Source organism: Carya illinoinensis, chromosome 5 (genome assembly GCF_018687715.1).
Source record: "Carya illinoinensis cultivar Pawnee chromosome 5, C.illinoinensisPawnee_v1, whole genome shotgun sequence".
NCBI lineage: Eukaryota > Viridiplantae > Streptophyta > Magnoliopsida > Fagales > Juglandaceae > Carya > Carya illinoinensis.
Genome location: NC_056756.1, coordinates 42,323,079 through 42,335,823, shown reverse-complemented (window position 1 = coordinate 42,335,823; position 12,745 = coordinate 42,323,079). Strand labels below are relative to the sequence as shown.

General features: G+C 31.1%; 1 protein-coding gene and 1 long non-coding RNA gene across 2 annotated transcripts; both read right to left on the bottom strand.

Moving 5' to 3' along the window:
- Positions 1 to 3,368: 3,368 nt before the first annotated feature.
- On the bottom strand, positions 3,369 to 6,112 carry LOC122311473. Its single transcript, XR_006242797.1, has 2 exons — positions 5,741 to 6,112; positions 3,369 to 3,868 (listed from the first exon to the last, which is right to left on the bottom strand). It is a non-coding gene; the product is annotated as an uncharacterized LOC122311473 (long non-coding RNA).
- Positions 6,113 to 9,462: 3,350 nt separating this feature from the next.
- LOC122309821 (esterase-like) lies at positions 9,463 to 12,358 on the bottom strand. Its single transcript, XM_043123499.1, has 5 exons — positions 12,032 to 12,358; positions 10,823 to 11,035; positions 10,529 to 10,698; positions 10,165 to 10,429; positions 9,463 to 10,009 (listed from the first exon to the last, which is right to left on the bottom strand). Exons 1-5 carry the CDS (start codon positions 12,288 to 12,290, stop codon positions 9,753 to 9,755), a joined length of 1,164 nt encoding a protein of 387 aa, XP_042979433.1. The 5' UTR covers positions 12,291 to 12,358; the 3' UTR covers positions 9,463 to 9,752.
- Between the last annotated feature and the right edge of the window lie 387 nt (positions 12,359 to 12,745).

The window sequence follows — 12,745 nt, the reverse complement described above, 5'->3', positions numbered from 1 at the left end:
TTTTCAAATATTAAAATAAAAATAATATAAAAAAATTATATTATAATAATATTTTATTCAATTTTTATCTCATCTTATAATATATGTTACTAAAAAAGGCCTTAGATTGAGCTATTCGAGGGCATGAGGTCAGGAAGGGATAGCTTGAAGTAAGGGTTGCGTTAAGACAAAAATAAAGAAGAGTCCAAGTGAAACCATGCACTTTCCTATGGTGATGTTTAATAAAGAATAAAGTGAGGTAAGAGTGGCAAAGTTAGATAAGATCTGCAAATCCGATTTGAATTTGACACAAAATTATAAGTTTATATTGGATTTAAGGTACTTATCGATTTCCCACAATAAATAATTAGGTTAATTGCAGGTCAACTCATAATTAACTGATAGTTGTTTATTAGATATTATATATTGTTGGGTTTGTTTTCACAAACCAACCCATCTCATCTCATCTTATATATTATGTAATAATTACAATTTTTTTAAATTCTAAAAATAAAAATACAAAAAATAATTAATATTAAAAAATTATATTCAAGCAATATTTTATTTAATTTTTAACTTTTATCTTATCTTTTCTCATCTCAATATTTGTGTAACCAAACGAAGAGTTTATGGTATGTTTACTAATTAATTAGTGTTATGTATATATATTGAACATCAAATATATATTGTCATTGTAGAATCGTGGATCATGTGTCTAATTCATGTGTTCTATGCTTATAAAATAATTTTTTCATTATGAATTCATTCTTAAAAATATGATAACTTGTTAATTAGGTCCATCATATTAAAATCAACCCACCATGATTTATTTATTGAACGGATTATACATTCATGTACGTCATGCACTTGTTATTTAAATAGGTCATTTTAAAATTGAGGGGTTTGATTCATTAAGGGTGGTACTAGTACTGGGCACGGCGGTCACACTGTTGGGCGTGCCCACTAGTACAAATTGTGTTTTTTCTTTTTTTATATTTTTTTCTTTTAATTTTTGCATTTTTTAACATTTTTAAAAAATAAAAAATACATCAATATACTAAAGGTCAATTTTTTAATCATTAAGTAAAGAAAAAAAATTAAATATATGAGAGATCAAAATGAGAGGCAAATTTAGGAGGCATATTAGCATTTTCCATTCATTAATTAAACAAGTTGTGTTAAGGTTGACCTATATAGTCGTAAAGCTATGATTTGACACAGCATGAACATGAATTGCTATTAAAGAAAGGTCAAGTTAGATTAAAATTAATCTAGTAGTAGCCACTGTTAATAAAACATTAGAATAGAAACCTAGTATCCCCTAAATATTTTTCACAAAATCTGGGACTAATCAATCCTTTGCACACATACGTAAAAACTTATGAGGATTTCATACAATTATCTTCTCTAAATACATTTTACAATTTAAAGAAAGACCTAAAATTTGAACTATACAATATTTAATCATGCATGTTGGATTCATATATACTATCCGTAAATGGTATTTAATATTATGAAATTTACAGGATTGGTTTAGTTACACAAAACCAAACTATCTCATCTCATTTTATATAATTATTATAATTTTCTTAAATTTTTATATAAAATATAATAAACAATTCAGTTTTTTCAAATTTTAAAACAAAAAATAATATTATAATAATATTTTATTCAACTTTTAATAAAATTTCTTATCTTATTTTATATAAATTGTGTAATTAAACAAGACAAGTGTCTATGTATATGAGTTAAACAAAATGATTGAAACAAAAAAGTACTGTAGGAGGTTCTGGTCTGAGTAATTAAAACACTCTCCCCATAGGGAAGCATGCACTTTCTTATTGGGTCCTTCTGACGATCATATTTGCCAATTATTATCCAAAATCACATTTTTCAATTAAAAAAAACAAATTGACGTTTCTGAAATGAAAAGAGCAAATTTGAATTTTTCATTTAAGAAAATTCAAAATTTCAAGTAAAAAAGGAAAAAAAGAAAAAAAGAAAAAAGACTTTTATTGATGGTTGTCAAATATAAAATATGCTTGTGATCGGAGTGGTGATAGAGTTAGTTTTCGAATGACACTAGCAATAGGGAAAGAAAAGTAATTAGAATTATTGTTTTTGATACCGTACTATAACGGCTCGTATATTTTGTATCTGTCATTGGTTCGATACAGGTATAATATTTATTTTGTACTGCCTGAAATACTGACCGGTACTGACTGTACCAGCCTATATTTTGGCCTATACTGACTGATATTTAAGTTTTTATCTTTTTTTTTTTAAACTGTAATTTTATTTTTTGACTCATAATTCAGACCAGACTATTTATAATTTATATATACATATGTATTTATATATAATTTATTCATATATAAACTATTATTTTAAAATATAATTTATATATATAATTTATTTATATATCGACTATCTCAAAATGGTATATAAAACGATATCAGTATTAAAATATTTCATTTTAATACCTTGATCGGTATAACATCTAATACAGTATTCAAAATATTGAATAGAATACCTTCGTGGGAAAAAAATTAAATTAGTAGATTTATAAAGAAAAGGAGTACGAAAAGTAAGACACGTACTAGGATGTAGATGGAAAAGATCAGAGGTCAAAGTAATACATGAATTAATTGAAATAAAGTAATACACATACTAAGGTAATCTTAGATATTTTATAAATAGTAGAAAAAAATAATAAAAAATTAATAATAAAATATTAAATAGTAATTAATAGTAGTATAAAATAGAACTAAAAAGTAGGTAAAAATTAATAATAAAATAATAAATAGTATTAAAGTATGCTAAGAATACTCCATCACTCAAATTGGCTTAATTAGATGAATATAAGATAGAAGTGTTAGGTATATGCCGAAATTTTACTAAAAAAATGAAAAAAATTTACAAATTAACACTATAAGGAATATGGTCATTTGCATCGCTTGTTTTGGTTGTAAAAACAAGGAAAAATTGATGCAAATATTTTTTTGTATCGATTTTTGATCGTTGACAGTTTGATGCAATTATTTGATTATTTTTGAGTTTCAGCATCCATATGATGAAATGGTTGCTAATACCTTACCTTTTACATCGATTTTTATCTGCTGCAAAAAATTTAAAATTGGTTGGAATTAGTCATCCCAACCACTGATGTGTTTTGATGCTAATAGACATTTGTATACACAATAACTCCATGTCCAACAAAAAAAAAACCAAAGCACCATAGAAATAACAACTAAATTTAATGTGAAAATTTTTTGATTAACCCCATTCTACAGCCACTTGATCACCATGTACACTGCATTTCCTATATTTTCTAAGTATAGTCATGACAAAAATATAAACTGCAAGCATTCCATTGAATCATGAGAGCATAAAAATCATCAAGACAAATCCAACTATCATTAAAAAGTATCTACAAATTGCTTACACATGTTTAGATGTTTTGCTCTTTCATTCAGCCAAGTCAAACTCCACATCTACATTAATTTATATATATATATATATATATTATAACATGTTACATATGATGGCAACAACCACCTAGATACTTAGCCAGTTGCCCATTTCCAATCAAGCGTTATTACATAAATAACTAAATTTCATCCCATCAAATTCTAACCAAAACATCTAAACATTTGCCATGTATTGAATTAGTGGAGGGTAAGCTTTAACTTCCAAGGGAATGCTGGGTAAGTAGGTGTGGGTCACATTTCTTTAAGCAAATTGAAACCACTTTCAGCATCTCTCTATCATCCTTAGTTCCACCAAACTAAGTTGAGCATTTCAGAAATCTTTACCATCAACTTTTCCCCATGCTTCTTTCAGGGCACCAACCAATATTCACATATAAGTAGCCACATCTTCAGCATGTCTTCATAGAAGAAGGTAAAATCAAGATCACTTTCACCATTAAAAATCTAGATTTGGAATAAATCGCTACTGGCAGCCACCAAATAAAGGATTAGAGAACAGAAAAATTACTCGGAGTAGAATAGTAAGGTACCTTTTCTTTACTTCCAACACTTCCAACAGCATAACTACCCAGGAATTTGAAATTTAAAATACCAAAACAAATTGAGCTATAAACAGCACCTTCTAATATAATGGGGACATAGAATTTGCCAAAAAAAAAAAAAGGACATTGTTTTTGTATCAAGATGAAAGCTCCCGCCCCCTAAAACTATAATGAGGAAGGGTTGAGAGAATGTTTCAATTAACTAAATCAAGTCCTATAAAATGAGAGATCCACCAGAAAATATGAAATTGCTCATAAGGACAAAGCAAAAGGGGAGTGTGCCAGAAAAATTAAGAATGTAACAAGAGAAATTCTCTTGTCATCATCTTCAAATTGTGTTAAGAATGTAACAAGAAAAATTAACATTGGTCACATTAAATAATACAAGTGTGCAAAAATTAACATTTCCAACAACAATATAGCCCACATATTGAGCCATAGGTTTATTACAAGTATAAATTTGTAACCAAGTAAATGTAATAGAGGGCCAAATATAAAGAAGTATACCACTTGATTAAGAAACAAACTCTACCTAAAATATGTGGAAAGCACACAAGGGAAAATACCATGTACCAAAAACTTAATAATTGATAATTAAAGGGTCCTTCAAAGCAGGAAATGACCAAAGATTATCTAATGAGCAAAAATAAAAATATTTGCAACATAAAGGATATGATACTTTGAAACTATTTTTTCCAATATATTTACAACATATGGTCAGCTCAGCAAATTTGAATTACCAGTTTGAAGCTCAAATTCTTTCCATTTCTATTATTATTTTCAATTTGTCTACTTGCAAGCCCTTCCTTAAGAAGTATCTGTTACACATTTAAAAATGTATATACAAGTATCTCATGTATATTTATGCAATGGCGTACATTACCTAGAAATCTAAAATAATACCAGACTAAATTGCACAACTTGCTAATTGTCCAATAGCCAAAAACTATAAGCATAGAGAAGGCTGTAAAGCACATAATTTATTGAGAAGACCATAGAGTACATGCTCGATTTTTCATTCTAGTTAGTTCTTTCAAAATTTTTACTCAAACATTTCAAATTTGTTGTTACAGCTGAAAAAGACAGTGAATTTCCAAGTTCCAACAGATACGGCACAACTCAAATAAAACAAGAAAGACAAGTTATCTTATTGTTATCTAGTACACATTTAAAAACAACCCAGACAATCTGTTACCAAAACAACCCAGACAAGTTAAAAAATTTTGATGTTACTGAAACAATCTATTATATCTCTGTTTTATTTTTTAATTCAAGACTACCCAAAAAATCCTAATGTCATTCACAAGGAGCCATATGACGAAACTTCCTCAGATAAAGATGTCTCCAAAACTATTTACCCAGCAACACAAAAACTGAAACAGCACAAAAAACAACCCATTCAAAGCCTAAAATTGAGGTATTACCCACAATCCGATTGCACTCGCACAAATACATGGGGATCATAAACAAGGTATGAGAAACATGATAGTTTCAGCAAGCATATTAAAGCTACCCTCATAATCAAAACTCAAAAGAAACTTCACAATCACTAAATAATAGAAGAAATTGAAAACCAATTTCAATATATAAGGCACTAAACTAATCAACCCGGTGCAAGGAAAGCTAAAAGTTATATAAATTGGAATATGCTTGAACAAAGTCCAAAAGCTGAAACAAAAATGGGTCTTCCCAAATAGTAAAAAATCAGAGGCAAAGTGCAGGGCTTACTTGGAGGCTCGGTAGAGCCATCTTAGGCAGCTGTGCGTAGTAGTGGAGCACCTCTGTTATTTCATCCAAATCGCCAAAACCCTCGACATAGAGAGAGAGAGAGAGAGAGAGAGAGAGAGAGAGTGTCAGACAGAGGTAACAGAGAGGGAAAGAGAAGTATGCTCACTTGAGACGGCATCCTTTAACGATGGTTGCAAAGTGGAGGGGAGCGGATGTTGGGTCTGGGCTCGATGCGAGGGTTTTGACGATTTGTCGAGGCTGAGTCCGAGAGAGAGAGAGAGCGAGAGAGAGAGAGAGTATTTGAATAAAAGAGAGGAGAAACATTTAAGCTTCTGAAGCAAGAAGAAAGAAATTAATAAAATATAGGACACAAGTGGGAATTTGAATGAAGGATACTTATTTGCGGCGACAATAACTTGCCGCAAAAGATCGTACACTCTTGATTAAGTGGATGTTATGGCAAACTTATTTGCGGCGACTAAAAATAAAGGGGATATGTATAGGCCATTTTCTATATTTATTTGAACTTCTAATTTTGTTTCATTGACTATTTGCGACATTGAAATTTCGCTACAAATGATTAAATATTCACTGTAAACAATTACATAGGGTCGAATGTATTTTGCTGTCTAATGCAGTTAATGGAAAAAGAACATTTTTTTTCCATGAATATAATTTGTAACAATAAATTAGTACTCTTCATGGGCATAAATAGTGGAAAAAGAACTCGTGGGAAAAGGCCTATTTTGTTGTAGTGTTAATTACGCTGCAACAGTTAAAAGTCGATGCAAATGACCTATTTTTTTATTGCGACAAAAAATTTTGATGTAGTAAAGTAATATATCGTTGCAAATAACTTATAAAAACAAAACTGTTGGAAGTTGCTGTTCTATTTATAGTTCCAATCAAAGGAGGCGCTTCAAAACCCTAAATTTTAAGTGATCTGAAACATTGGCTCGAGCGAAGTGTCGAGCGAGGGTCGAGCGGCACATTCTACCTGAGTTCCCTCGAGCTCAGTGTCGAGCGAATATCGAGCGTTCCAATTTACCTGAATTAACTCGAGCACAGTGTTAAGCGAGGGTCGAGCGTTCAACTCTACTTGAGATCGCTTGAGTTCCATGTCGAGCGAGGGTTGAGCGTTCAACTCGGTCTGAGTTCACTCGAGCGTCCTGTTGAGTGAGGGTCGAGCGAAAACATCAGTGCATTTTTAAAAATCTCATGCTGTTAATGTGCATCCATCCATAATTTGGAAGCAATTACTCTTTATTTGCATCCAATTTTTTTGCCACGTATAAAAAATCGATGCAAAAAGCCATATTCTTTGTAGTGTAACCTGACTTAATGTCATTTTATCAAATTGTAAAATTCATTTTATTATAATGTATATCTAACGAATCATATTATATCTAACGAATCATATTATATTAAGTTATACCGATTTATAAATTTCTTTGTGTAAACTTTTCATGTAAACCAATATAATTTCCTCTTTGGAAAAGTCTATTGAGATTGAAAACTCGGTAATTGAACCGTTAAAAAATATAAAGCAATTATTTCTATGGAATCCATGTGCATCACTTTTTTACATGGAATCAATTTAAAAACATTGATGACTTTAACTTTGACGAAAGCTAATGCATGGATTCTAAGGCACCATTACCAAAAGGTTTGAAAGAGCTTTGAGGAAAAAACTTTTCATGGGGAGTTAGGAATTTTATCTTCTTTGCCAATTCTAATTGATCATTATAAATACCAAATCTTTGGCTCATAACAACAAATAAAAGTTTTCATTTCCTTGAAATTGGTCTATGATCTCTTGATTATATATAGTAATTATATATGTCCATTGCTATGAGTACTTCACAAAGTCCCGGCCATGATATCCACCCAAGTAAGCTTTTACGTATACTACTGTTATTAAATGCAGTCTTAGATTTATATATGTTCAATTGTACAAGCCATGAAAAAATATATTTCCTTTATAGCATTGATAAATACTCAATATATAGTCCTCTCCCATTTTAAGTTCTAATTAAGTTTCGGATATAAGCTACCCTTATTGTATTAATGCTTATTTCACTAATGACGTCACTTTAGACAAAAAGGTTTTAAGCTTCGGATAAAATCTTTCGAGATGTTGGGAGAATGAGATAAGATAAGATTTTTATAAATGATAGTAAAATAATTTGTAAATATTAGTGAAATAGTTTGAATATGATATTTTAATATTATTTTTATTTTAGAATTTGAAAAAAATTAAATTATTTTTTTATTTATAAAATTGTAATGATTACTTTTAAAAATATTTGTATTTGAATATTGTTTGAAAATAAGATGTGAGATGAGATATGATGAGACAGACATGTTTTCACACATTCTCAAAGATCTTTAAGAGAACTTCTCAAATGCAACAATTAATAAATTTAACTATTCCTACGTATTGTTACTATTTATACATTCTATTAATATAATTGGTTGTATTATTTTTTATTTAACATAAAATAATTACTCATGTCAATAAAATATATAAAAAATATGTAAAAGTAATTGACTGTATCTGTATTTTTCAAAAAAAGAAAAAGAAAAAGGCGACAAGCAGGCATTTACGTGTGGAAGAACTGGAAACCCACGTTAGAAGCAAATTAGAAAGAAGACGAAGAAAAAGTGGCCTTCCTAGGAAAAGCATTTCTCCCCCCAAGAAAACCAAACCCTAGTTAGAACCCAATGCTTGTCGTGGCAGAAAGATAAGGGACTTGGATGAGATCGAAGACCAATAATAGGAGTTAGAAAAAATCATGTTTAAGACTTTCAATGAGAAAACGAGAAATTTTAGCACCTTGAGCTGAAACCTAATTAGCAAAGAGCATCCAAATGGATGGAATTGGTTTGCTGTGTTGAGTTCGTTTTCCAAAGCCGAAAACTGGAACGTAGGAAATCGGTTTTCCATTAATAGCCGTGCCGCATCCACCAAGGATGAGCATGAGACGGCTCCCCAGAAGTACAAAAAGTCTTTTTATTATTTTTTCAAAGAAAAATTCACAATGTTATTAAAACATACTTCTTTAATTATTAAATAAAAAAAAATTATCGGGACCCATTCAGGACCTAACTCTCAATATGACCAGCATTTCTGTTCCCATTAATCCCAGTTTGAACACAAAATGGAGGGGAGAGAGAGATGGAGAGGAAGGTCTTTTAGGATTACGATATGGAGAGGGAGAGGGAGAATACACACAATTTCATTAATAATAACAAATACATAATAAATAGTTGTCTTATTAAATATCATGGCCGATTGCCTCAACATTTTTCTGAGTAATGATACTCTTACATCTTATTTATTATTATTTTACTCTCAAGTTATTTTTTGCTCTTTGAATCTGGATTAAAAATATCATAATATGATATTATTGCATAATCTATAAAAAATTAAATTCAATCAACTAATATAATCATATAATTTAATTAAAAAAAATTCAATTTTATAAAAATTGACATTAAAAAAAGAAAACTGCTAGTCTTCCAGCTTAGATGTTTTAAATTTTTTTTGTATTTAATGCCCAAGGAAGTGTTTTAATGATATTGTGACTTTTTTTAAATTATTTAAAAGTGTTAAAAAAATGCATGTGAAAAAAAGAAAAAAGAAAAATATAGATGAAATGCACTAGAGGGAGCCCCCAATGATGACTGTAGAGCTATCTTAAAAAAAAATAGCTGGGGAGTAAAATAGTAATAAATGAGGTGTAAGAATATCATTATCATTTTTCTATTACAATTGAGCAAGAAATATCTTTGTAAACTTAATTTTATTTGAGTAATGTAAGATACAAGTTTTAAATAGACAAATTTCGGGTAGGTCCTGTGTGAAAAAGTGGTCCCACTAAAAAATGTTTATTTTTTTTTTTACACTTTTTCAAAATGAGATCTACTTTTTCCAAAGGCTTGCACCGACTTGTTTAACTTTATAAATTATTTCTCTTTTTATTTACGTAAAATATGTGTGAACACGAATTTAAACTTGGTGACATGCCATTTTCAAGGGCACAGGTGGATCCGAGAACGCTCCAGTTGAAATCTGAGCAAAGACAAACTTGTTGGCAGCCTCAGTATAGTGAATTCCATCCCAGTTTACTCTGATCGAGGGGCGCTCACATGAACCAACAAATATTTGGCTTCCATTCACTGTCACTGTTCCTCCACACCCAACACTACTGCTGTAGTTGTACTTTCCTCCATACCCACAACATGCAACAAGTGGAAGCTCAAATCCTGCACATTTCTCAACCCAAACATGAAAATGATCATAAAAATAATAAACATTGAGAACAGAAACAACCATTCTTATATTACCAAAGCAAGATTTTAATTTGTGAAGTTAGAAATGACATAGAGAAATAAACTTTTTGCAATATAATAAGACTTACCGTATTTATGTGGCTCTCTATAAAGGGAGTACTTGACAGAGTAGATATCTACATATGTGATTGCAGCTGAAGCAAGATCGATCCTGAGTTGAACAATGGCCTCCTTCAACTTGTGATTGAAAGACTGAGCTACATCATTATAAGGCTTTGCACAGCCATAGCTGTCCCTTTGAGCTGATGGAAAAGTGGCCAAAATATAGGGAAGGCAACCAATTGGTCCAGTATTGTGGATCCAAAATGATCTAGCTCCCAACTTGTATATATTCTGCATCATCATCATTAATTTCACTTGATTATCATTAACAGAAAACAAAACAAAGGTTACCTCTTTTTCTTCTTTCTTTTCTTTGTAGTCTTAATTTACCTTAACATTAAGAGAGAACTTGTCAAGAATATCGGGAATAGATGCACTGACTTCCTCTACAGTCATGTTACCAAAGAATCCCTCACCAAGATCATTCTGACCGATATCAAATGTGTATAAAGCTTTAGGAAAATAATCCTTCTTGGGCATCAGATGTGCATATATTCCTCCTACAAGAGAAACAAATTTCAATTGAAAGCATAAAGGTAGTAGATGATAAAGATGTTTTATATGCACTCTAAAAAAAACCAATTATATTAAGGAACAAAACAACTAGTGGGGTATCCATTTTACCTTGTCGCCTTATAATCTGTGATCTTTCTTTGAACTGCTCAAATTGTGAGTATTGGACATCGAGGTAGAAGGGACTAAATCCACCTGCAGCAGGTATAATTCTGGATGGTAGTCTGATTGTGGATCCAGCCGTGGCAAAGTTTGCACCATGTTTGAAGTTAGTTCCCAAGGAATCAAGGTATGCACTCAGATATGGAAGACCAACACCCATTGCTGTAACCATTCGATTAAATCAAACGAGTGAGAATTTATATCATGTAAGATAATGGGAATTAACTTAATCTAGTCCTCAGCACTGTGTCCACACTGTTGGACTTGGAAGTCTGCTGCAAGATTTGTGCCTTGGACAGCATTACTTGATCGGTCAAAACTCCATTGTGCCCTACTTCAACTGGGTCTCATGTGAAGTCCACGTGCGTTAACGGCCGATGGGATCAATCAATGTCCAATAAATACAGGGCCCCCACATGGCACTCTATTAGATTTACGATTTTTTTAATTTAGAAAATATATCTCATCTAAAAAATTTTCAAATATTAGTGTTTTTTAATTTTAAAATCTTCAATTTTTTCTTTTAATTATTAAAATTTTTGAAAATTTATAAAAATATAAAAAAATAATACAACTTTTTTAAATTTTAAACTAAAAATAATATTAAAAACTATATTATAATAATATTTTAATTTTATAATATTTTTATTCAATTTTTTCTATCTCATTTTCAGAGACCCAATAAAATATCTTAATTTAAATTATTTCACTATTATTTACAAACCATTTCATTTCTATTTACCTTCGTCTCATCTATTTCCTATCCTCCCCTCTTCATCCATCCATTAAAATGATAATGAAAAGCACTGGCCGGATTTGGGAATCCATGCATCCTATTGGTTTTAGTAATTGCAGAATGGCTACAGAGCTTACTTCTGAGGAGCTTCTGATAATCTAGATAGTTTTTCTATGCGCAGGAGAACCCATGATCCTACGTTGGCTACTTGGCTGTTCTATCGTGTTTAAGTACTGTGTCCATGGATCTTCATGATCATGGCCTATTAGTACTACAAATTTAGGCCATATACTGGGTCTCTTTCTGCAACATTTTACAAAATGAAATTCTATTCATTCTACCCTTACACTGCAGTTGAATCTGATTCCTTAATAGTTAGTATATAATATAAGCTGAGCTAAGCTAAAAGTCAAGGTACGTACCCATGAAATCAATCGTGAGCCGGCCATCGGAGAACCTTCCGGCAGGCTTGCCAAAATAGGTCTCCCCGTTAGGCGGTGTGGCTCTTACGAGGGTAGCAGACAATCCTCCAGTATCTGAGTTTGAGTCGCCAAAGTTAAAGATTGCCGGAAAGTTGCAAACTTTCGAAGCAAATACAGGTTTCAGTGTGGCAGCAGACAGTAAAAGCGTAAAGAAGCAAGAGAGAGGAATTGTGAACTTGAGAATGCTAGGAGACTCCATATTGGATTAACCAAAGAGAGTGATGCAAATGCGAAGGAAACGAGGGAAGTTTGATGTTTATAACTTATCAGGAAAGGTCGGCTCCCACTCTCGACATATATAGACATATTTAGAAACGTGCATTGAAAAAATTGTTGTCAAGGCTGGCACGGCTTGACCATTCTTCATAGAAATCTAAAAAGAAGCTCAGGGGGAAATTTGGAATTTTGAAGGTTCACATTATCTCGTAATCAGGTTTGATAATCTAACGTCCAGTTTCGATCCATAGATAAAACACAAACCATGAATTGTACGACTTGTTTTTATCTGTATCCAAATGGTTAAAACCAGCGGCCATGAACTAGCAACTTTTTTTAAGGGGCCAAATTTTCTAACATGTAATATATTGAAATTCAAAAATCATAAAAATATAATTATATATAAAATTAAATCTCAATAATTTGCAATATATACTT